This window comes from Camelus bactrianus, chromosome 13 (genome assembly GCF_048773025.1).
Source record: "Camelus bactrianus isolate YW-2024 breed Bactrian camel chromosome 13, ASM4877302v1, whole genome shotgun sequence".
Classification (NCBI taxonomy): domain Eukaryota; kingdom Metazoa; phylum Chordata; class Mammalia; order Artiodactyla; family Camelidae; genus Camelus; species Camelus bactrianus.
In genome coordinates this window covers 51,583,239-51,609,310 of record NC_133551.1, presented here as the reverse complement: position 1 = coordinate 51,609,310, position 26,072 = coordinate 51,583,239, and the positions used below count along the sequence as shown (strand labels likewise).

At 42.1% G+C, this 26,072-nt stretch overlaps 2 protein-coding genes across 22 annotated transcripts in view; both read left to right on the top strand.

Annotated features, from left to right (window-relative positions):
* MACF1 (microtubule actin crosslinking factor 1) overlaps positions 1 to 26,072 on the top strand; it is a 311,004-nt gene that overhangs the window by 120,812 nt on the left and 164,120 nt on the right. For 15 of the 21 annotated variants that reach the window (XM_074376769.1, XM_074376768.1, XM_074376756.1 and 12 more), the window contains exons 3-6: positions 451 to 540; positions 2,475 to 2,570; positions 4,586 to 4,663; positions 8,593 to 8,685. In XM_074376769.1, the coding sequence (XP_074232870.1) occupies positions 451 to 540; positions 2,475 to 2,570; positions 4,586 to 4,663; positions 8,593 to 8,685 (357 nt within the window). The remainder of the gene's footprint in view (positions 1 to 450; positions 541 to 2,474; positions 2,571 to 4,585; positions 4,664 to 8,592; positions 8,686 to 26,072) is intronic. The other 6 variants (XM_074376774.1, XM_074376771.1, XM_074376770.1 and 3 more) reach the window with 1 other exon arrangement.
* On the top strand, positions 8,692 to 22,566 carry LOC141579605 (uncharacterized). Its single transcript, XM_074376779.1, has one exon. It carries the CDS (start codon positions 18,300 to 18,302, stop codon positions 19,374 to 19,376), a length of 1,077 nt encoding a protein of 358 aa, XP_074232880.1. The 5' UTR covers positions 8,692 to 18,299; the 3' UTR covers positions 19,377 to 22,566.

The following is a 26,072-nucleotide window of genomic DNA, read 5'->3' as shown; positions in this document are numbered from 1 at the left end:
AGAAAGGAGTTAAACTAGAGATACTCCCCATGGAACACTGAGTAGCGAGCATTTTCATTTCCTTTGTAGCACTCTGGAAGGCTTTTTGACTCTGGCTGGCCTCCTTTGTCCCATCACTGGCTGTTGTATCACATTTTGGGCCATAATAATTCCTGGGATGTTTCAGGATGATTGATTCCCCATCTCCTTGTCTAAATTGTCTGGAATATTATTCAGGGTTGGCTGGAGTGTATAACGGATCTGACTTCAATTTAAAAACCACACATACACTTCTGTTAAGTGTTACCATTTCATATGTATTGTACTCCAACCTGAAAACTCCTGAATTTTATTATTGTTTCCAGTTTCAAATTCTTTAATTTGTGTTTACCTAGAATCAGAGACTCTTGCATAGGTAATAAGATAATTCAAGATCAAATAAAAATCAATCTGTTTTACTCCCATGCACAGGTCCGCAAGCACATCAATGATCTTTATGAAGATCTGCGAGATGGCCATAACCTGATCTCTCTGCTGGAGGTCCTCTCGGGCATCAAACTGGTGAGCTTCTCTCTTCTCCTAGTGAGTGACCTCACAGGGTGGTCCTGTTCACGATGTACGGGTCCACCTTGTTGCGTGTTCGGGCAGTGGCCGTCGCTGCCTGCTCGCTTACGTGGGAAGAAGTGGAGGAGGTGGTTGATGGACTTTATTTCTAACTCAGACCTAACCGTTTACAAATAATATAATTTCATCTTACTTTAAACTGATGTATCATAAATTCTCATTTCTTGATGTAATCAGAGCACATGCATGCAAATATTTGCATGTTTTCTCCTTACTTGTCCGTTGTCTATCATAGATGCTAGTGTTTCAGGATTAGTCGCTTCACTTTTACAGGTTTTTGAATAAGCTGTATTTTTCTTCCTACGGCTTTAGCCTAGTCTGTAGAGACTCCTATTTTCCCTTCTATTATCAGTTGTTTACTTTTCTGTATACAGCAAAGACCTGAAGTTTATTTTTAAAAGCCCAGGTGTTTAGAGTCATTTTTTTCCCCAAATCACCTCTTTCCCCCTCCTGTGACTCACTCTCTCTCACAGGTTTGGAGAAGTCCTGAAGCTGATGTCTGGGCACAGCCCCAGATGCAGTACATTTGGGCTCCTTGGATGATTAAATATGCCTCCCTCCTCCCCAAATAGGCTTGTGGACACACCCACCTGCCCAAGGGCAACGCCTGTCTGAGCTTCTTGGATAGTTCTATCTTTCTTTCTTTTTTTTTTTTTTTTAGTTGAAGTATAGTTGATTTACAAAGTTGTTAGTTCCTGGTGCAGAGCAGAGTGATTTGGTTATACATGTACACACATGTGTATTCTTTTTCGTATTCTTTTCCATTATGACTTATTATAAGATATTGAAGATAGCTCCCTGTGCCACAGTTCTCTTCCTCGCTGGTAACCTCACTGTGGGCTCATTGTTTCATACGTGTGAGCCCCGTGGAAGCAGGTGATCCTGTGCAGCTCCCGCTCTGTCTCGGGCATGGTGGACAGCACGCTTTTCCTCTAGGGAAGGTCAGGGTTGAATACTGGAAACACCTGTGAGGGAGGAGCACCCTGGGGAGGCGCGCAGCTCAGGTGTCCGGGGTAAATTCTTAGTCATCGTTTGCTGTGTTTCAAGAGCAGAATTTGGCACATTGGATTTCACTCTGTAAGTAATAGCTGCTTCTAGGACTGGGGCTTGGCTTCCCCTGGGCCCTTTGTTTTAGTTTCACTTTTTTTGTTTGTTTTCCTTGCAGTAGAATTAATTTTATATATATATATATATTTTTTTTTTTTAATTGAAGTACAGTCAGTTAACAATGTGTCAACTTTTGATAATTAAAATTTTAATGATGGATGCTTTTTTTTAACACAGCCAGGACATATGACTTTTCCTTCTTCTCTGGCCCTCATTTATAAATCTCTTAAGTAATCAGAATTTCATTTTCACTGTGCTGGACTTTTCACTGCTCATAAAATTACATTTTGGGCAATTTGGCTGGTGTATTTGATGAACTTTTAGTGATTTTATTTTGAAAAGTGATACTTTTTGGTGGTGTTGCTTATAAAACAGGTTAAAACCACTAAAATCTGATTTCTTTTCCTAACTTTTGAAAACCTACAGATGTTTATGGAGATAGTCATAGAATATCATCTTTTCACCAAAAACCATCCAAATATATCTTTCATGGTTAGTCTCATCATTCTTTCTCCCTTAGCTGATTCACTAAAGCAGAGAGGGTGGGTGGCCACGTAGAACTGAAGATGTGTTTCAACATATGAAGTGTTCTTTATAACCATCTGCTCTGGCCTTGATTTGGTTTTGTGTCTTTATGGAGGTGGGAGGGTATTTTCATGTTTATTTTCACCTTCTTTTTTTATTGCTGCATTCATTTCCTTTTCATTTATGTGTTGTGAATTCCTGTTACTCTGTTGTGTCTTTGTCTTGGTTGGTGGCCAAAGGAGCCAGCAGGGCTGAAGACCCTCCGTCTGGTGAGCATGCCCTCCTGGCGCCACACAAACAGCGAGGAACAGGAGGAGGAAGATGATGATGATGTAGTAGGTCCTCCCGGGGATGCCGGCGTCCCAGCCGGCACTGCAGGGCCATCAGAGAGTTGGCGTTCTCTAGGTCTCCAAGTAGCTCAGTTACCAGTTGCCTTCTTCCCTGTCCACCTGGGAATCTGGGTCCCAAAGAAAGTGGTTAAAACTAATTGTGCCTCTTGTCACTGTTAGATGATCCTAGAGTGGAAATTGTTTTGCTTATCTGAGAGTGGCTGGCACAAAAAGAATAATGGTGTTTGGTATTGTCAAGTCCCTTTGTGACCTGGAGACCCATGGCTATCTGGTGGCCTTGCTGTGCTGTCTGCGTCCAGACTGCAGAATTGTGCAAAGCTTAGTTGACAGCATGACAGTTAATTGCTCATGACTCCACACTCCAGACTAACAGGTACTGTCTCCACCTCTCTGGCCTCTAAGTTCTCACCACAAACCATGTCATTTGTTTTCAAAACAGCCTGTTTGCAAACCACTCACTGCATGGAGTTACTCTGCTTTGGTCAATCTCTAGTTGCTGCAGAGGACAGGGACTTAACTTGCATGTTCTTAAGGGTATTTTTGGCAGGGAGTACATAGGAGTAAAGATTAGAGTGTCTCAGAGGGCCATTTTCTGCTTACAGGCCCTAAATTATAGCCTCTGCTCTTTCTCCAGAAACAGGGATTAGGCAGGAGCCCCATTCCCTGTCCTTTTCCAGTCATCTTTTCACCTCACTGGCTCCCTTCCCATCACCTTAGAGTCTTCAGCTTCACAGGCTGTGTCATCTTCTAAGCCATATTCACAATTAGTTTGACTGAAATGACTGAGAAGAGATTCTTGCTAAAAAGATTTTTTCTAAGACTTTGACTTACAAAGTTACCCTGTTGCACAGAGAGGCCTTGCCCTCTCAGTAGATTACCCTGGTTTGGGAGTTTTGCTGAGAACCATTGGGGGATCCCCACAGAGATACCTCCTTCCTTATATCTCCACGTGTTGGGTTACTTTTTGCCCATTTCAACCCTGAGCAATGTTTCATCTGTGCAAGTGTCCATAACAGAGCTACCTTGTATTTTATCAGCTGTTAATTAGTACCAGGTTGACATTTATAAATGAATTGGGTATACTCTAATGAGAGTGATGTTTTAGCCCCAATTTTAGTAAAATAAAAACAACACTGGAAAATGAGCAGGAGAAGATATTCCAGAGATAGATAGCCATCCCTGCATGTACTCATTGGGGAAACAGATTTGCACTTTTGGATGGATAGGAGTTGAGCTGCAGACAGGGCACCGGAGGCACTGGGTGGAGGCGGGAGTCTCCCCTGTGGCTTATATGACATCCAGGGTTGAGTGACTGGCAGGAAATACCTTTCTTTGGAGTACTGTGTTGAGCAGCCCTGCATCATCAAGGTCTTGTTTGCTCTGGGTATTTCATACTGGGGTAAAGGGTAGCTTTCCTACATTAAAGCCCGTCTTCCTGGAAAATGGTTTTCTTCTTGATTTCTGCCTGCCATTTTAGGTTTTTTCACTTGCTTGTTGAGTATCTATAACTCGTCATTCCTTAGTTTAGAAGTGGCTCCCTCTAGCTTCTTTTGCCATGTTTGCGAGAAGGTTGGCTCTGTCCATCGCTGTGCAGTTTGGACTTCCACTTCCCGTACAGTAGCAGTGACCTGTGACTCTGGGAGCCATAGAACCAAGTCTTTGTTCCCGTCAGCCCCACACCCAGAATCCCGCTGTGCCATGTGTGGCTGCAGGGGAACCTGCAGAGAAGCTGCAGCACTACTTCAGCATCTGTAGTCTAGTGCGCTGTGTGCTCACGGGGATCCTAGCGGTAAGCCAGGCACCTGGGGCCTCAGCTTTCATGGTGAAAGCACATACGGGTCCTGTCCTCGAGGAGTGCTTTATGGAATGCTCCCACGCCTGGCTTCAATCATGAGGAATTCTTTGTGGTCTTTTAGTCCTTGAAATAAAAGAGGAAGGGGGTCTGCATGAGAAACTTGATGCAGCTGAAATGAACATCCTTTTTGTTTGTTTGTTTGCAGCCCCGAGAGAAGGGCAGGATGCGTTTTCACAGGCTGCAGAATGTGCAGATTGCCCTGGACTTCCTAAAGCAGCGACAGGTAAGAGTGTCCTGTGTGTTCCCCATCCTGCCTGGGAGTGTTGGCATTGGGTCCCTATTTAGGGGTGTTCTCAATGCCCCAGGTAAGTCCTCAGTAACTCTGACTGACCCAGTTCTGAGTCTTACTTGCTAGTGAGCACTGGTATTGTGGTTGGAGGAATCATTCAGTAGTTCCTACATGGAGCTGGTGGCCTGACTGAAAGGGAGAGGCTTATCAGAGAGGAGCAAGATACCAAAGACTGCAGCTTATGCATCCATCTCAGGTGGAAGTCAAAAGGAAGATGAAAAATAAGCGAGCAAAGAAGGTGGGGAAAAGGTACACTGTCTAGGAAGAGGGGAAACCGGGGTGCCCCTTCATCATGAAAACTGGATGAGGGAGTGGTCAGGATGGTTGAGTGGCACTTCATGGCCGGGGGGAAAGTCTCAGCTGTGAAGCATCGGTGACTTAAGTGAACAGTCTTAATAGAGCAGAAAAGTAGAACATAGTAAAGAAGATTTTCCCTCTATAGATAAGGAAGGAAGACAACAACACATTTTCAGACATGAGGAGAAGCGAGTGAAGGGCAGAAAACTGCAGATGAGAGTGAGGAGGATTGTGAGTCAGAGCATGTTAGCCCCAGAAGATGCCTTGCAGGTCTGCTAGTCCAGTTTTTCATTTCATACAGGAGGAGTCTGAGAAATGACCTGCCCCAGATCACACAAGTTAGAGCAGAGCTGGAACTTTCCCCCAGGTTTCTGACATGTGTTTAATGCCCCTGCCATTCTGCTCTGTACATACTGTCGTCTCTCCCACTGTTTCCTAATCGATGGAGCCAAGTCCAGGGGTTGAGGGTGAGACCCAGAGCACAGCTGGTGTGGCTTCTTTGAAAAAGAAAGGGGAAATGCCTCTTCTGAGATAAAGGGAGAAGGACGGAAGGAGGGATAAAGATACAGAGGTGGTTTGTGGTGGCGAGGAAGATGGATGGGGAGTCATAGTTCATCTGCTTCAAGAGCTGTATGCAAAAGGTTTGGTGTAGTGACAGTTGCCAGGCAACAACTCTGGGCAAGATGACTTTACATGGTATGCATATTTTTGGAGTTAGTTCATTTTTGTCACTCGTATCAGTAATTTTCACTAACTTGGGAAATTCTCTTTCTGTGTGTTCCCATAGCAGTTTGCTTCTAATATAATACTTAGTACTTTATTGTTATTTCTCTTTTGGCTCTAATGCACTGTAGGCCCCATGAGGACAGGGAACTTGATCTTAACATTTTTATCTTCATCACCTGTCATAATGAATGGTCCATAATCAGCACTTCATAAATGTTTGTTGAAACAAATTGATTAATGAAAAGTGGTAGGAGAATTGGAAGGGGGTACGAGAGAAAGCAGCATTGAAATGCCTGTGTATAGAGTTAGAGGAAACCAGAGCAGGCCTTAATGAGCAAAGTAAATTGAGAAGAATTGATTAGCTGGAAATCTAAGTAAGGACCAAGAGTGATTGTTTAGTAGGACAGAACAAAAATGCGAGCCGTTAAGAACAGGGAAGGGCAAAAATACCATATGACATCACTTATATGTGGAATCTAAAAAAAAAAAAAGACAAACAAACTTATTTACAAAACAGAAACAGATTCACAGACAGAGAAAACAGACTTATGGTTACCAGGAGGGGAAGTGGGTGGGAAGGGATAAATTGGGAGTTAGAGATTTGCAGATATTAGATAAGCAGCAAGTTTATACTGTATAGCACAGGGAATTATTTTCAATATCTTATAGTAACTTATGTTGACAAAGAATGTGAAAACAAATATATGCATGTTCCTATATGACTGAAGTGTTGTGCTGTACACCAGAAATTGACACAACATTGTAAACTGACTATACTTCAATTATATATGTGTAATATATAAAAATATCAATTAAAAAAAGAACATGGAAGGTCAGAGAGAGCTCTAGAACAGTTCTGGGTAATGGTGAGGTCCAAGTGTAGCTGAGCAGGTGTCCAAAGCAGACGGAAGTGTAAGTCATCAGAATTAGGAAGGCAGACGGGGGGGTTGTACAGATGGTGTGATACTTGGTTCATCAAGATGAGCGCTAAAATTGCCAAGAAAGACGATAGAAGATGAGGTAGGAACGGTAGGAGTTACGTGTCAAGTCAACAAGGAATGGGTTGGCAGAAATCAGCAGGTGGCTTGGCCAAGGGAGGTAGACTTCAGAATACAGGGGACAGCAGATGGGTGGGGCTGAGGAACGTGGGCTTGACCGTCCTGCCAGTCTGCCAGCTGAGTTGTTACTGATTAGAAAACCTGCGCTGAGACCAGAAGGCAGCTTCTCCCACTCCTAACCTACAGAAAAGGAGACTGAGATACAGGGGAAGATAAAGGGGAAGATAAAGGGGAAGAACTTGCCCAGGTGTCTTGGTCATTCCAGCTGCTGTAACAAAATATTACAGCCCGAGTGGCTTATAAACAACAGAAGTTTATTTCTCACAGTTCTGGAGGCTGGGGAGTCCAAGATCAAGGCAGATTTGGTATCTGGTGAGGTTCTGGTCCAGAGATGGCTTTTAGCTGTGTCCTCACATGGTGGAGAGGTCAAGGGAGCTTTCTGGGTCTCTTTTATAAAGGCACTAATCCCATTCCATTAAGACCTAATCACCCTCAAAATGTCCTATCTCCAAATACCTTCCAATTGGGTGTTAGAATTTAATGTATGAATTTTGGAGGGACTCAAGCATTCAGTCTATAGCTCCAGTCACCATAGTGTAAGGAAGAAGTGAGCCTTCTGTTTGAGGTCACCAGATTTCTTTAGTACATGCAGATTTCAGTTCAGTTGAAGAGATAGAGGGAGGGGAATTTAAGGACAGTTTGCCACAATTGACCAGGACCCCTGTGTGGGGGTATGACTAAGGCTTAGAGAGGTGGAGGTGGAAATAGGCTGGTTTTCTTTGGACACTCTTGGTTTCAGCACTTTGGCCCTCATCCCAGGAAATCCCTCAGTTTCCAGCACAGAGGGATGGTTGATCACCCTAGTGAGCGGAGGGCCTGTGTGTCTGTACACATTATGTTGTTGGAATGAGATTTTAGGAGTACAGCAGATGCTAAGGGGCAGGTGGGGATGTCTGCAACAAAGGAGGGGAAATAGAGGCAGATGCAGGCCAAAGACTGGTGAGGGACAAGGGGCAGGTCTCTCACTCTCTCTCCTAACCTTGAAAAAAAAGAATGAAAAAAAGTCAGGCCTGTGATGACTTAATTAAAAAGCAACTCTCAATACCATGTGCTTGCAAGGTTGCTTAGCTGGTGGGATTGCAAAATGGTACAATCATGCTGGAAAATAGTTTGGCAGTTTCTTGTAAAGCTAAACACATACCATATCACCCAGCAATCCCACTCCTAGGAATTTACCCTAGAGGAATGAAAACATATGCTCACACAAAAAAACTGTACATGAATATAGGAGCTTTATTCATAATTCCCGCAAACTGGAAACAACCCAAGTGTCATTCAAGAGATGAGTGGATAACCACAGCATAGTGTTGGTACAGTGGAATACTCCTCCGCAGTGAAAAGGAGCGAACTATTGCTGCATGCAGCAGCTTGGATGGGGATCTTATGGACATTATGCTGAGTGTGAGAAAAATTCAGCATCAAAAGATTACATGTTGTGTGATTCCATTTATATGACATTCTGGAAAACGCAGAACTGGGAACAGATCAGAGGTTTAGGGATGGGGTCAGGGTTTGACTACAAAGAGCCGCACGACGCCACCTTTTGGTGGTGATGTAGCTGTTCTTTTACCCTGATTGTGGTGGTAGTTAACAAATCTGTGTGACTGAGAACTGTACACCAAAAAGCCCAATTCAATTGCCTGTAAGTAATGAAAGTCTAAAAAAATGAAATCAAAACAAAGAGTGACAGAGCTCTGAGACCAGCTTTTGTTTCTTTTTCAGGTGAAACTAGTGAATATTCGCAATGATGACATCACAGATGGCAACCCTAAACTGACCCTGGGCCTGATCTGGACCATTATTTTGCACTTCCAGGTAGGGTCTGTGAAGTGTGGGGTCCCTGCTGCTTGGTTCAGACATGGCCTAGAAAGAGCTAGAGGTTGCCCTGCCTTCCATGGGCACACTGAGCCTTCCTTCTCCGTATTTGGCAGTGACTAAGGGTGAGAGTGGGAACTGGAAAGGAAGATTAGGATTGGCCTGGGGACAGAACTGTTGCAGTGTGAACCCAGAACTCCCTAACCATTTGCATGATGAAATGGGGTTTTTCACCTGTTTGTGCTGTGGCCCTGTCAGTGGCAGTCTGGTTGTTAGAAGTCTGCTCAGCTGAGTCAAAACTGGCTCTTAAGGGACTCAGTATCGGTGTGGGGAGAGATGTTGGTTTTGATGCTCTAGAAGGGTGGAGTGAGGGCATATAATCCTGCTTTGGTGTACACTTTTCTGTCATCTCTAATGCTCTTAAAACAAGCCTGGTTAATTGTAGCACCGTCTCAGTCAATTTGGGCTGTATAATGAAATACCGCAGGCTGGGCGGCTCAAGCAACAAGCATTCATTTCACACAGTTCTGGAGGCTGGGAGTCTGAGGTCAGGGTGCCAGCCACAGTTGGCTCCTTGGTGAGGGTCCTCTTCCTGGTGATGTCCTCACATGACCTTCCCTTGGGGCGTGCAGGCTGAGAAAGAGAGCTCCTGTCTCTTCATCTTTTTATAAGGCCATTAATCCCACCATCGGGGCTCCACTCTCATGACCTCACTTAAACCTAATTACCTCCCAAAGGCCCCACCTCCAGATACCATCATACAGGGGTTAGGGCTTTGACATGCATTTCAAGGGGGCACAAACATTCAGTCTAGAGCAAGCACCTGAGTAGCTTTGTTTGTATCTGTGCTTGTAAAGACAGCCTTGTAGCATCCATCACACCCAAGAGCAGTGGCATCTTGGTAGTGTTCACATGGTCATGCAGCCTTCCTGTTGCTCCCTCTGAGAAGGCAAATCCTTCTCAAATCTGGATTGCGTTGGAAAATCACAGCCCTATTTTTATAAAAAGACTATCTTGAATCACTTTAGCTCAACTAAACAAAACTATTTTTCAAGACAGCTTTCCTATACCCAACTGCTGTACACAGGCTGAGAGATAAGAGGGAGCGTTTCTTGAGCAGGTGGGGAAAGAAAGCTAATAAAACTATCTCAAGGTACTGACTCCCATGTTTAAGGCTACTGTGATGTCCTTGTTGGGGAGTTACCGCCACCTGCTGGGTGAAAGCAGAACAGCATGTGTCCTAGAATTCCCGAGAATCTGAGAAATTCCGAGAGCTTATTTCTGGGGTCTCTGGTTTGGAGCTAGGGCTGGCAATCTTCAGCATAAGTAGGCTTAGGAAAGTGTGGAGGTAACGTGTATTTCTGTGGAAACACAAGGTGTCCTTGCGCTTGCTTCAGATGTAGGGATAACCAGGAACGTGAACTTGACAAGTGTGCCTTGGCAAATGGGAGCAAGAACTTTGCTGAGCTTTCATAGCATTGCACTTTCGGCACTTCTATGAACAGAGGTGTTTTTTTAGAGAAACTTTTTTGGTTGTTTGTATTTTCACCACATACCTGCCCTCCCTGTGAGAAACCAGTGTTATCCTCATAGGTGTGAGGTAAGAGTAACCTGTTTACTGTGTCTGTTTCCCCTGACTGTGACTAAATCTCTCCACAAAGGGAAATTCGGGTGCCAAGGAATGAAAACTGAACTGGCTAATTACAATTTTCCGAGGACAGAGGAGATGGGGATAATGTTCCTTAACTGAACACTCCATTGGGAAAGTGTTCTCTCTGTCTTTAAAAATTTATTATGAAAAATTTCAAATATTTATAAAAGCAGAGAAAATAGTATAGAACTACCACGTACCCATCACCCAGCTCAACTTACTAATTCATGGTCGGTGTTATTTTGTCTATAGCCTGATCCACATTTCAGCTCCCCCAGTAGGCTATTTTGAAAGGAATCTCAGACATCATATAATTTCATCTATAAATATTTCAGTGTGTATCTCTGAAAGATAAAGACTCTTCACTTAAGCAAACCACAACATCATAACACCTTAAAAATCAGTAATTTCTTAAAATCAAATATCTGAGCAGTGTTCAGATTTCCCCAATTATCTCGTTTTTTAAAATGGCCCGTTTGAATCAGAATCCAAAGTCTGCAGATTGCATTAAATTTCCCTCCTCTCACTTTCTCCCTTTGCAATTTGTTGAAGAAATCAGGTCTTTTGTCCTATAAGGTTTATGCAGAGGTGCTGGTGGCACCTCTGGGATGTCTTCATCCTCCATCCCTCTCTTGTATTGCCTGTAAAGTGGTACTTTAGATCTAGACCTGAGCCTGCATCACATTCAGGTTCCCTTTTTGAGGGGAAGACAAGGATGGTGGTGTGGAGTTGCATACTTTCATTGCTGCACATCAGAGGGCACATACTGTCTGTTGTCTGTCTTTTCATGACGTTAAGCCTGATCCATCCCTCCCTCATTCACCGTTAGCTCTTCACCTAAAAGTTAAGCAGCTGCTGATTATTGCTAGTTCCATTACAACATCAGAAGTTACAAAATGGTGATACTCACAATTCTATAATTCATTCTTCATTATTTAACTGGAAGACGTCTGTAAAGAACTTTACCTCAGCAGTTACCCTGAGAGATAGCTCCTATAGGAAAGAAAAGATAAAAAGATAAATGCTCCTGTCTTTCCTTCTGTTTTACCAGTTTTCAGAATAGTTGATTCTCTAAAATTTCCAAAGATGACCAATGAAAATTTCTTTGTTATTTTTTTCCCCGTTAGTATCACTATGACTCAAGGATTTTTAACAGATTACATGTATTCCAATCAAATACAGTTGTCATTCTTCCTAATACTCAGCTCCATCTTCAGCCAGTGAGTTTTTTCAAGTTGGCTCTGAGTCCTTTGTCATGACCCCCATAGTCTTTGATAATGTCAAAGACTTTATTGCTTGTGTTCCAGCCATTTTTTTTGTATATTTTCTGTTTCGGGCCTGACATTGTTTCTCGAAGGAACTGAAATTCTTTATTGACTACAGCCTGGCTGGTCATTGTTTCTAGGCATTTTCTGTGGACAGGTCTAGCCAATACTTGTATTTTTCTCTTTTTAAAAAAATCAAGAATTTATGATGATGTTTCTAATTCAAATTTAGAATTACAGAGTTTTATTCAACATCTGTGACTTTATATTTGTATTCTTTTTTCCTTATGCTGAAAATCTTGATCCTAACAAAGTAACATATTATTTATTCCCTTTTCCATACACACAAGGGTGCACATATATATAAAATCATATATATGTATAGTATACATATAAACTCATACATAATATGTAATATATTTGAATCAAAACAATAGCAGTGTTATTATTAACAACATGATTACTGAAAAGTTTGTGATTTTTTTATCTGTTGTTCTTTTTGTCAGTGTATATCTCCTAAGGACATATGAATAATTTTATTTTAAAGTCATTTGAAATAACTTCCGTGTTATTAAGCCAGGTTCATTTGTTTTTATATTCCTTCAGTTTTTAGGGATTGCTTTTTTCCCTTTCCATTTTATTTTACATTATATAGGCCATTTACATTGTTCCAAAGGGAAATTTAAAGAAGTGAATACAGGGTATGTTCAGCAAAGTCTAGCTTTCATTTCTGCCCTCTCCATCCTGTTTCTTCCTTTTCCATGTAGTTAGCTGTTTTAAAACCTATTTTGGTTATCATTCTGTTGTTTATTTTTTTATTTTATTGAGATATAATTTATATACCATAAAACTGGCCAATTTTCATTGTATAATTCAATGATTTTTATGAGTTGTACAGCCATCACCATAATCCAATTTTAGAACATTTTCATCATCCCAGTAAGATCCTTCTTGGTCATTTATAGTTACTTTCCATTCCCATCCCCAGCCGCAGGCAACCGCTAATCTGTTTTCTATTTCTATAGATTTGCCTATTCCGGACATTTCATTTAAATGGAATCGTATAATATGTGTTCTTTGGGGTCTGGCTTCTCTCACTCAGCACAGTGTTCCTGAGGCTCCTTCCATGATGTAGCCGTGTCAGTACTTCATTCCTTTCTTGTTGAGGCGTGTTCTGTTGTTTGGATGTACCATGTATTTTGTTTATCTACTCAGCAGTAACGGGCATTTGGGTTGTTTATATTTTTTGGCTAATGTAAATAATATTGATATGAATATTTGTGTGGATGTATGTTTTCAGTTCTCTTGGGTATGTACCTGGGAGTGGAACTGCTGGATTATAGGGTAGGTTTATGTATAACTTTTTAAGAAACTGCCAAACTGTCTTCCAAAATGGCCGAACCATTTTATATTCCCACTAGTTTAATGTGTGAGGCTTCCTGTTTCTCCATATCCTTGTTATCCTCTTGTCTTTCAGATTATAGCCATCACAGTGGGTGGGAAATGGTATCTCCTTGTGGTTTTAGTTTGCAGGAGAATGTATTCATTTACTGAGCAAAGTCTTAGGTAGAGTCTGTGGGAGATACAGAATTGAACTAGATACAGACTCAATCTAGTTCGACTGTGTAGTTTGGGGGAGTGAGAAGAGACATATAATAGAATAACTTGATAGAGGTTTAAAGAATCAGGGAGACATGGGAAATGGAGATGGAACACAGTCTGTGCTGAGTAATAAGCAGCAATTATTGGTAGCCACCTGTTACCATTATTAATGAACCTTATAACTTCAAGTGCTTTTGACCTAGCCTACTGTTCTCTGTCCTGTAAACCAGTTTTACTGAAAGATATAGACAGGTTTGGCCTAGTCTGTCGTTGTCTTTTTTTTAAAATTTTTTCCCTTGGCCGAATCTGTCTTCTGATGTATATTGGCTACCTGCTTTTCTCTGTTTGCTATTTCAGCATAGCTGAATGACTGTTTTGTCTTCTTGTAGAGGGACGTTCCCCTGCCAGAATGTTTTCCCAGATGCAGCTGGCTGCTAATTACTTTCTCTTTGCTGTTTTTGAAGGCTTGGTGTTTGCCTATTAATTAGCTAAGTGGGAGTGTGGGGAGAGGTTCCCTACTTACAGGGCTTTTAGTTGGCTGATACAGGACTATGTGGAACCTCCATCCTCCGTGGCTTGCTTTAGATAGGGTGTGATGTGTCTCTTGCTACTTATCTATCATTGCGGTTTTCTGGTCTTTTATAATTGAGCTAACTGTTCTGTATTAGCTGGTCTCGTCAAGAAACATACATGCTATATTAAGCCAAATAGAAATGCAGAGAAGAACTATCAAATGTTAGGGGATCAGTAAAATAGTCATTACAGCCAATCTCTGTTATTGGTGCTAATGAAATAGAGTAATGATATAGATATAGGTATAAATATAGGTGGTGGTTGGCATCTTGAGGGATTATTTTGTCAAAGTAGAGGCTGGTTCCAGATTAAAAATTTGCTACTACTGATGGGACTGATAACTTTATTAAAGAGATGGCTTCCAGTGCATTTTAACACATAAAGGGGAGCTAAATGGTGTTCTTTTTATTTTGAGTTTTTAGTTACGAAAGTTTCAATTACCCAGAGAAGTACAGAAAAGTATATAACACATCTTCATGTGTGTCATCACCTTCAAAATCAAACAGATGTTAATATTTTATATTTGCTTCAAGTTTTTTTTCTTTCTCTTTAAAAAAATGAAACATTTCAGATACAGCCAACTCCTTTTTCCCTCTTCCCCCACCCCTCTCCCCACCAGGTAAATACTGCCCTGAAATTGGTGTGTATCATATGCTTTTGTACATCATTGACAGATGAAGTATTCATTAACAACCTGTGATGTTGTTTGTATGTTTTTATGTCAGATACAAATTGTATTTTTTATATACCCTGTTTTTTTAACTATATTTTTGAGGTTTATCCATGTTGATAAAGGAGGACCTGATTTACTTATCTTCACTATAGACTATAATGTGAGTTAGCCCCACACAGCTAAGCAGAAACCAGCTATTATTACTTGCAGCATAATATTTAATTGTATGAAGAAGGCATTTATTGCTGCAGTGAGCACCTGTCCTTATGCATGTAGGAAGATGGGTGTTTTGGATAGATATCTGGACTGGAATGGCTCGGCTATATGCTTTCTTTTTCTTTTCTCTGTACACTTTTCTTTTGGCAAGTCACTTTCAGAAGCACAGCATAACTTAGAGTGTTGTGTTGCGTGACACCTGCTGACCTGCTGCTGTCTGACGTGTTTGTTTTCCGGGTCCCTGCGCTAGGATGCAAGCTTAATAACAGCAGGAATTCTGTCTCTTGTTTTCTTCTTTGCCTGGCATAGAATAGGCACTCGATAAATATTTGTTAAATGAGTGGATATTGTGTGAAGTTGATCATCATCTTTAAGCTGTGGGGTAAGTAGACCAGATAAATGGACTGATGTCTATTTTCCTGTGCCCATTGTTCAGGTGGGCAAACTGAAACACAGAGACCAACTGACATTTTTAGGTTATACGTCCAGATACTAATAGTAGGATTTCTTATCTCTGGTGTTGTCCAAGCCTGTTTTAAGGTACATATTAGGATTTATAGTTTTTCTAAAAGATAAGTTCTTAAAAATCAGAATCTGACAAAATTAGCTTTCCAACTCTCAAATGCTTATTAAATATTAGTATATGTATAGCACTTTGAAATTTAAAAAGGCTAGGAAGTCAGGTCAAGAATGGTCTTAGCCGAGTAGACCTGAGGTTTGCATTTTTGTGTCCCTTATGACCCTTGGTACTTGGCAAGTAGATGAGGCATCATTCATGTTTGTGAAATTAATGAATGAGCTCTTTCGCTCTGGAGTCTTTCATTCCTGCCTTCTCTGTGAGAGACCTATGGGTAGTAAACAGTTAACTAGAAAAAACCAAAGGAAAAGGCATGAAGAATAGGTGGCCCTGGAAGCAGCCAGCCATGTGTTAAGAGCTCAGGCCAGATGGGAAGACAGTCCAGGGGAAAGTCCTGGTGATCAGAGTTAACTTACTCAGTAAAATAATAGAAGCAGAGCCCCGATGGAGAAAAACAAGCCCCTAAACTTTGGACCTTGGAGCAGAGCTACTTTCCTTAGAGCCAAGTCAAGAAAGAGTATACTAGGACCCTGTGGTGGTGGTGGAGTGTCTCATACTTCTTAGCTCTGGTAATAAATCAGGAGAAAAGGGATTTGCTATAGACCAGGCACAGAGCCAAGCGCTTTATAGACTGTCCCATGAACCCTCTCTACAACCGCGTTAAGTAGGTGGTCATGTCCACATTTTACAGGTAAGGAGACTGAATCACTTGGCAAGTTAGCTACTTAGCTACTAAGTTAACAGAACTGGGAATCAGAACCTAGAGCTACTTACCTGAACTCTCTGCTCCTTTCCTAGACCACTTTTCCTCTGGAGCAGAGGGAAATGAAAGCTTGATTTGCCCAACATATGCAGAAGTTTAAGAAAGAAAAGGCTCCTAGAAGTAAACCCGCTCAGCTCTGCCAGGCCTCTCGGTCAGAGAAGCCTGCAGCGGCAGCTGTCATATCCAGACGCAGTCTCTCTTGCCCCCCGAGTTGATCATTTCCAGGAATTTGGTTTGTATGTATTCCATGGACAGAATTCAAGCTTGGACCTTGGAGTGCGCATCTGAAAATTTCCATAGTTCCAATGCTCTTTGTTGGCGGAGTGAAGGCCTGGTGCCTGCGTGGAGAAGTATATTGTAATGTCAGATTTTTTGCTTAGTAAGTGATTTCCCAGAGTCTGACTGAGTTTCTCTCCCGCGCTAACCTCCTTGTCTCATTCCTTGCTGTGGATGGCCATGAGATGGTGCTGCAGCTTCGTGGTCAGCCTTGGGAAGGGCTGGGGAGTAGGAACACCTACTGCAGTTCTGAGGCGGACAGGGCATCAGTAGGTCCCAGAAGCGCTGCGTAGGAGCTGCTGCTTTAGGGCTTCTTACTGCTTTCCTTGTGTGGCGGGCATTTTTCAGGCCTCCAGGAAAGGTGGGTAGGCTTACGTAGAGCCAGCCAGGCTATTTCTCTCCGCGGTGGGGTCTGGATCCTTTTGGTACAGAATAAATAGCTGCAGGCGGAAAGAAGCATGGCTGACCTCTGTCCCTGCACTCCATTCAGGCCCTTTGGGTTGTGCTGCTATGTCATCTGTCAGGCTCTATACCAAAAAACTGGGGTGGGCGAATCCCACCGGCACAGCAGGGTGGTTTTTGAATCCAACTTTTTAGACTCTAGACTTTAATTCAGACTTCCTGCCCTGCTGCAATTTGAATAAAAACCATCTGGGCCTCGTTTTAGCGACTTCCTCTCTTACTCCCAAATAGTAAGAGTTATCTTTTTGTTTGAGCCCTTAGTCCATGTGAGTCTAGTTGCCAATTAAAAACAGTAGGCTACCTTCCTGTTTTACTTAACTGAGTACAGGCTTCCGTCCCTGCTGCATTTAGAAGGCAGTGTAACAAGGCGTTGAAATTAAAAGTCTTAAACAGGAGTCCGTGTTCTGGCTTTGCCACTTACAAGCTGTGTAGCCTTGAGCAAATGAGTCAACTTTCTTAAACCTCAGTTTCTTTACCTGTAAAATGTGAAATAATAGTTTTGACCTCATTTGGTTACTGTAGGAATTAAATGAGATAATCCATAGTTTAGCACAGGGTGTGGCACATAACAAGCACTAAAAAAGTGTTAGCCAGTGGCAGCGGTAATTACTCTTAAACATTCCTGTCAACTGTTGTTCAGCAGGGACACTGCTCCTCTGTGGTATTTGAAAGTGGCATCCTTTTTACTGAGTGTCTGTATACTGTATTCAAAACCGATTTCCAGGTTTTTCCTCTGTGTTTCATTGGCCAGCAGAGTTAACAGAAATCAATCTCTCTCTCTCTCTCAGGGGAATCAGTGCTACAGCAGGCTAGATCTTTAAAGCTTGTGTTTCTCTTTGTAACTATGAGACTTAGGCTCTGGTCTCTCATCAGGTTATAATTTTATTGTTTCTGACCTGAAAAAAATTGAGAATATGTTGGTCTTGCTTGATATTTTGGACATCTTGGTGCAGCACTTGGCATCTATTTCCTTTCACAGTTTGAGGGCCGTGATTGCAGCGTCCCCGGCCCTGGTTCGTGGCCCTTCCCTTCCTGGTTGGTACTAGCGTCTGGTTTGCTTTTCCCCTCTTTCTCCTCCTCCTTCCCTCACGTTACCTTCTCCCATGGCATCTCTTCTTCCCCCCTCCCTTTTCCATTTACTCTTACATTCCCTCCCGCCCTCCTCCCCTCCCTAATTCCTCCCCTCCCCTGGTTTCTAGCTCCTTTTTGCTTTCTGTTTGTATTTCTGAGGGCAGTGCTCCAATTACCTCATATTTGGAGAGAGGAAGCGGCAGCCAATCCGGTTTCTGTCTGCTTTTAGGTCAAGTGATTTCTGAACTGCAGTGAGATGCTTTGAATTTGTCTTGTTGCAGCTCTGAGCCTGTAAGATGGCTGTCTGAATCAGCAGCGGCTGGAAGAGACAGAGGCGGGGAGGGAGGGAGAAAGAATTGGAGGGATTGCCGGCATAGTGCATGTTTTTAAATGTGCATCTAATCCGATGAAGCCTAGGTGGGGATTTCTGTGGGATCCCAGGACGGGCTTAGCTGCGTTTTTGCTGAGATTAGGAGAGGAAAGCAATGGGAAATTCACTGGGGTGCGTTAAGGAGCCGAAAGATTCAAAAGCTATTCCTGAGAAGGCTCCCATATCTCCTAAGAAAAGGGTTCGGTTCAAAAGGAAGTGGAGGGGGAAGAAAACCCCTACTCCAGAGGTACCTCGTGAGGAAGAACGCTCGCAAGGAACTGGAGTCATCGAACAGACGGAAACCCTAACGAAGTTAACAGTGAGTCTCCAGGAGAAGGAAGGAGTGGGAGGGGTAGAGCCACCCCCACCAGACATTTTACTGCCTGGGGACTCAGCCCCCAGCTCAGGGGTGGGAGATCAGGGGATGATCGTGCAGGTGAAGGAGAGATTCCAAGGGGAGATCCAGACCGCTCACCTTTTGTTAGAGAATGAGTCATCAGTTGCCAGAGGGGTCTGGGATTCCCTGGAAGAGGGGATGACTGTCATCGCTCACCTGCTTGATAACCCTGCAGAAAGGAACTGCGAGAAGTCGGTGAGCCAGTTGGTGGAATTTCCGAGGACAACATCCTGCAGCAGCAGGGCTGTGCTGCTGCCTTTGCAAAGAGGGTCTGCAGTGGAGAAAGGGGATGCTCAGCTTGGATTTGGAAGCAGCACTTTCCCCAGGACAGACTACCCCACTGACACAGGAAGTCAAGACCAACTTTCTGAGGGCCGGAGTGTGGGGGGAGGAACCAAGGGTACTTTAAGCTCCCCTCAGGCCGGTTCCTGGATTACGGAACATCCAGTCCCTTCATCACTACTAGACCAGTCAAGAGGCCAAAACTGCACAGAACCTGCCCGTGTGGGTCGAGTACCCCTCCAGGTTCCCAGACTGCCTGCTTCTCAGAGTGATTTGTCCATCAGTGGCATGACTGTGAGCATTTTACCCTCCTCCTCCGGCTATGGCAGTGATGGGCTGCCCTTACATGGGATCCAGCCTAAAGATACAGAGCCTGAAAAGAGCTCCACGTCCTTCTCAGAAGAGGACGGCACCCTTTCTTTGGAGGCAAGCCACACCCCATCCTGGGGTCTGGAGGAGGTAGGTGGGCATGTTCAGGGGATAAACAAACAGCAGTTTGCATTCCTGGCCTAAAACTTCTGAAAGTGGAGTGCAGGGAACAGTGAGGACCCTGTGCTGCTTCTCACTTTACCTGTGTGTCAGGTCGGGAGTTAGTGACTGCTGCGCTCCGCCAGCAGAATCTGTTTCAGGTCTGCCTCCGGATGCTTGAAATCTGTTTGAAATCGTCTTCTTGTCTCTGGGGAATCGCTGACTCTAGGTAACCATGCCGCATAATTGCTCGGCTTATCTGGTGGGGTTATCTCTCAAGGTGCAGTGCTAGGTAATACTCAACTCTCAGCGGGTCTGTTTATCAGCTTCCCTGCTATAAAAAGTTGTGGTGTGGTACAGAGGTGATGGGAGGCCTAGCTGAATCTCTGAAATGAGACGGAGGGGTGTGGCGTGTTGAAGGGGTGAGAGGGGTGAGGCGCTCTGTGTGATGCTCTTCCCCCCAGAGAGTGATGTTCTTACTAGAGCTGATGCAGTCCCTCTCCCGCCGGACACTGCTCACAGCAACACCCATCAGTATTTATATAGGTGGAGAGGCTAGTCCTCCTTTGATTCCTAACTCTGGCATTAGAAGAGGGGGCATGGATTTATCCGGAGATTAGTCCAGAGCAGCAGGTTAGGGTAGCATGAAGGTTCAAGGCTAGAAAAAGTTTGCTTCCTGCTTGGACTTGTTTGTGGCTTTAACATGTTTTTGTTTGTGAGATATGTATTCAAAAATAAATGGAGGTAGTGGTGGTAGTGGTAGGTGGTGGGTGCTGTGAATGTTTTTAGGGGTCAAGAAGCAAGTGAGAACAAAGGAGATCTGGACACTGAGATGGGAGGGGACTCAGCAAGACCCTGGGTGATCCAGGGCCTAGTCTGGCACCTTCAGGTGTGATTGTGTAGGTGACTGAAGTTACAGTTCATCAATGACTGAAGAACTTTTGTTAGCATATCAATCTCTGCAGCAGAAGAAATAAAAGCTTCAGGGTCCCAGAGCAGCGAAGAGGTAGACAACAAAGCAGGGCACCTCCCTTGCCAGGCTGTGGACAGTTGCCCAGATGTCTGCAGAGCAGACAGTGTGGCCTACCTGCTGGTACCCTGCTTACCCCCAACAGCATGAGGCTGAGGAGAGATGCTGATCTGCACTTAGAATGTCCTTTTGGGAGATGAATTCCCCCCGTGGACGGGCCCATTTCAGTGCCCTTTGTTATTACAGAGTTTGGAGACTCCCAACAGTTGGAGGAAAAAATGGCCATTGAAAAATATTTATAACGTGGTTGGGTTGGTACAGAATGGGTATAGAGTAGTTGTGGAAGAACCAATTGCTGAACTGATCGCTCTTTTGACATCGCTGACATTAAAGTTGAAGTTGTGGAGGTATCCTGATGATTCAGGGTGCATGCTCATAATTAGGTGTGAGATTTACGGAAAGTTTGGAGTAAAATGTTAAGGGACTCCTAGCGGAAATCAGTTCTGGATGATGGCTCATAGGTGACAGTGGCACTTTTGATACGGGATCTCCACACTGGGGCAGGAAGGTTCTGGAGGAACTCTGTGAGGAGCCTTCAAGAAACAGTTGGCAGGGGAAACCTTTGGACCATGATCTGGGCTGTTCAGTATGTGAATTATACTGGGTGTGACATTTTCTGGGCAGCCAAGCTCTGCATCCCATCCCTCTACCCTTTGAGAGTAGACACAACCAGACTACTCAGTTATATAGTCAAGGCTGAAAAACTAGGTGACCAGGCATCAGCTTAGAAGGCTGACGCATCTCTGAGGCTGTGTGTCCATCAGGTGATGCAGGGACCACAGACGGACCATGCTGTATGACAGATGAGAAGTAACTTCTCAAGATAAGTGTGAAATCCCTTCAGGATGAAAGTCCTTAAGGTCACAGGGGCCTGAAACCCTCATTGGTCTCTGAAGGCGTTGTCTTCAGGGAGCTGCCCTCTCATTGGTGGCCTGTTCACAAGGCCCGGGGACATTGGTAGCCAGAGAGAGGCAGCATGTTCTGACACTGCAGGCCTCCTGTCAAATGTGAGTTGAGCCTCAAGGCAAGAGCATCTGACTAGAGTGTGAGTCCTGGGAGGACGCCGGGGTCAGGAGAGCAGCTGCTGTTAGCCACACACCAGCTCCTTCCTAAAGAGGAGACAGCAGGCAGTTCTGCCGAATTGATTTTTGGTTTGTTTGGTTTTTGGTGCTTGTTTTGTTTTAATATGTCAGGGTAACAACCCTCCTCAGAAAAGAATCCACGCTCCAGAATGGTGTCTGGCCATTCCGTAACTCAGGCCACATTGCCTCTCCTGTCGATCAGTCCAGGGCACGATGACGCGACTGTACGTGGCTGCACATAAACTTGGCAGTGGGTTTATTTCTTTTCAGAATAGAAATGGGAGCTGATTCTGATTCTCACTGAGTGCAGGATTTAGGTAATAGAAGATGAGTGGTTTGCTTTTCTGGTCGCCTAGTAGAGTTGATTTCTTCTCTTGTCAGGAAATAGTTAACAACGGAAGCAGGATGACAGGGGCCAGGGGACAAAAATGGTTTTCAGAATGATCAGCAGGCTAGGAATTGGAGCTGGATGGTAGTGAGTTAACAGCAATTGTGCTTTGATGTCAGACAAAGGCCTTTTCTGGCCCAGTCCATCTCTCAGGAGGACTCCCTACTCCCAGCTGCCATCAATAGCTACAATACCTGGCTTCCTGGAACAAGGAAAATTGTTGAAAATCCCTTTCTATCTTGGCTCCCAGTGCCAGTCTCCTGCCCACTGTTTGTGGATCCTGTTGAGTGAAGAATTTGGCCCTACACCATTGCCCTTGACACAAACCCTTCGAGTCCCTACAATTTTGGGTGAATAGTCAGATAACACTGGGGCTAGAAATGATGAGAAAGAAATCTGTTGGTATATTATTTTCTGGGCTGAGCCTTTTCAGTTAGTATCCCTTTTCCCATTTCTCCTCTTTAATTATAGGGAAAGTTGTTTTACTAATATTGGCTTTGTATTACAAGAAGAAAGCAGAATTAAACAGATGATACTGTTGGAGGAATGTGGCAGTTAACACTACAGTTAGAGCTTTATTTAAGAAAGGATTTTTTCTTTTTCAAAAAATTTTACTTAATTAAAAATATTACCAAAGAATCATCATTTTTTCAGGTGTAACAATGATGTTGTAGTTATGTTTTTTTTTTAAGAGTCCCTTTAGGGATACATATGAAGTATTTTTGGAGGAAATGATAGTGCGGAATTTGCTTCATAATAATAGGAGAGGGGTGAGGTGGGTGGGGTGCAGCTGAAAAAAGATGAGCTATGAGTTGATAATGGTTGAAACTGGGTGATGGGTACATAGGCGTTCACTATACCATTCTGTCCTTTTTTGTGTGTATTTGATATTTCCCATTTCAAATGGAAAGTTGTTTTTCTGTGTTTTATTTTGATTTGCATTTTGCCATTCTTCTCACTATTTTGTTTTGGAAAATATATTTTTTTTGTCAGATTACATTATTTATGTTAACATGTATGAGTTTATTATTGTTGTTTTTTTTTAAATGTTATTCTCCTCCCCTTCCCCCCACCTCAGACAACCACCAATCTGTTCTCTGTATCTATGAGCTGCTTTATTTTAAGATTCCGTGTGTAAGAAGGATCATACAGTATTTGTCTTTCTCTGTCTGACTTAGTTCACTTAGCGTAATGCCTTTGATGTCCATTCATGTTGTTGCAAATAGCAAGATTTCATTCTTTTTAATAGCTGAATAATATTCCGTTGTGTATATATGCCATAGTTTCTTTATCCATTCATCCATCTGTGGACACTTCAGTTCTTTCCATATCTTAGCTATTGTAAATAAAGCTGCAGTGAACATAGGGGTGCATGTATCTTTTCAAATTAGTGTTTTCAATTTCTTTGAATAAATGCCCAGAAGTAGAATTGCTGGATCGTATGGTAGTTCTATTTTTAATTTTTTGAGGAACCTCCATATTGTTCTCTACAGTGGTTACACCAATTTACATTCTCACCAGTAATGCGCAAGGGTCCCCTTTTCATCACATTCTTGTCAATACATGTTATTTCTTGTCTTTTTTGATAATAGCCATTCTAACAGGTGTGAGGTAATATCTCATTGTGGTTTGGATTTGCATTCCCCTGGTGATTAGTGATGTTGAACATCTTTTGATGTACCTGTTGGCCTTCCTATATGTCTTCTTTGGAAAAATTTCTATTCAGATCTTCTGCCCATTTTTAAATTGGATTGTTTGTCTTTTTGCTATTGAGATGTATAAATTCTTTATGTATTTTATATTTTAACTTTTTGTCAGTTGTATGATTAGCAAATATTTTTCTCCCATTCAAAAAGGGTTTCCTTTTCCTTTTGTTGATAGTTTCCTTTGCTGTGTAGAAGCTTTTTAGTATAAAGTGGTCCCACTTGTTTATTTTTGATTTTGCTTTTGGTGTCAGATTAAATATATCATTGCCAAGATTTATGTCAGGGAGCTTGCCCCCGGATTATTTCTTCTAGTTTTATGGTTTTAGGTCTTATGGTCAAGACTGTAATCCAGTTTGGGTTAATTTTTGTGTCTGGTGTAAGGTAGTGAGTGAGTTTCATTCTTTTGCATGTGGCTGTCTAGTTTTCCCAACACCATTTCTTGAAGAGACTCTCCTTTCCCCCATTGTAGATTTTTGGCTCCTTTTTTTGTGAAGTAAATGACCCCATATGCATGGGTTTATTTCTGGGTTCTCTATTCTCTTCCATTTATCTATATGTCTATTTTTATGCCAAATACCATACTGTTTTAATTACTACAGCTTTGTAATGTTTGAAATTAGGGAGCATGATGCCTCCAGTTTTGTTCTATTCTCAAGATTGCTTTCGCTAATCAATTTTGTGTGTGTGTGGTTCCATACAAATTTTAGGATTATTTGTTCTATTTCTTTGAAAAATGCCATTGGAATTTGATAGGGATTGCATTGCATCTGTAGATTGCTTTAAGTAGCACAGACATTTTAACAGTATTGATTCTTCCAGTCCATGAGCACAGAATATCTTCCCATTTGTGTCTTAGAGTTTTTAATATACAGGTCTTTCACCTCCTTGGTTCAGTTTATTCCTAGGTATTTTATTCTTCTTGATGCAGTTGTAAATGGGATTGTTTTCTTTATTTCTCTGACAGTTTGTTATTAGTGTATAAAACTGCAACAGATTTTTTGCATATTGATTTTGTATCCTGCAATGTTACTGTCTATTCTAACAATTTTTTATGTCTTTAGGAATCTTTATGGTTTTCTGTATATAATATCCTGTCATCTGCAAATAGTGGCAGTTTTATTTCTTCCTTTTCAGTTTGGAAGCCTTTTACTTCTTTTTCTTGCTCAGTTGCTCTAGCTAGGGCTTCCAATATTATGCTGAATAAAAGTGGTGAGAATGGTCATCCTTGTCTTGTCCTGATCGTAGAGGAAATGCTTTCAGCTTTTCATCATTGAGTATGATGTTGGCTATGGCTTTTATTATATTGAAATATGTTTCCTCTGTACCTGCTTTGTTGAGAGTTTTTATCATAAATGGTTGTTGAATTTTGTCAAGTGCTTCTTCTGCACCTATTTAGATGATATGATTTTTAATCATTTGTTAATGTGTGGTGAATCACATTGACTGATTTGAGGATGCTGAACCATCCTTGCATACCAGGAATAAATCGTAGTTGATCATGGTGTATGACCCTTTTAATGTATTGTTGATTTGGTTTGCTAATTTTTTTTTAGAATTTTTGCATCTGTGTTCATCAGGGATGTTGGCCTGTGATTTTCTTTTCTTGTAGTGTCTTTGTCTGGTTTTGTTTTCAAGATAATGCTGGCCTCATAAAATGAATTTGGAAAAGTTCCTTCCTCCTCTGTTTTTTTGGAAGAAATTGGGAAGTATTGGTATTAATTCTTCTTTGAATGTTTGGTAGAGCCTACCAGTGAAACTGTCTGGTCCTGGACTTTTGTTTGTTGGGGTGCTTTTTGATTACTGATTGAATTTCCTTACTAGTAGTCAGTCTGTTCAGATTTTCTGTTTCATCATGATTCAGTCTTGGTAGGTTGTATGTTTCCAAGAGTTTATCCATTTCTTCTAGGTAATCCAATTTGATGTATAATTTTTCATAGTAGTCTCTTATGATCCTTTGTATTTCTATGGTATCAGTTGTAACATCTCTTTCATTTCTGATTTTATTTATTTGTGTCCTCTGTTTTTCTTAGTGAGTCTAGCTGAAGGCTTGTCATTTTTGTTTATCTTTTCAAAGAACCAGCTCTTAGTTTTGTTGATCTTGTCTATTGCCTTTATAGTTTTTGTTTCATTTATTTCTGCTCTAGTCTTTGTTATTTCCTCCTTTCCACTAACTCTGGGCTTCATTTGTTTTTCTTTTTCTAGTTCCCTGAGGTGGAAAGTTAAGAAAAATAATGGTAGAATTATATATAGTACATATACCAAAAAAGAAATAATGTCCAGAATATATGAAGTGTAGCGTAGGTGAACTGGTTAAGAGTGTGGAGCCAGATTGGCTGCGTTTGAATTCTAACTCTACTACTTACTAGCATGGTACCTTGGTGCAAGTTACTTAACTTCTCTGTGACACAATTTCCTCATTTATAAATTGAGGATAAGAATAGAATATACTTTATAGGGTTTTTGTAAGAATTATATGAGTTAACTAACACTTGTTGTGTTTTACGTGTATTATTAATGTTATTATTTAAATAATTC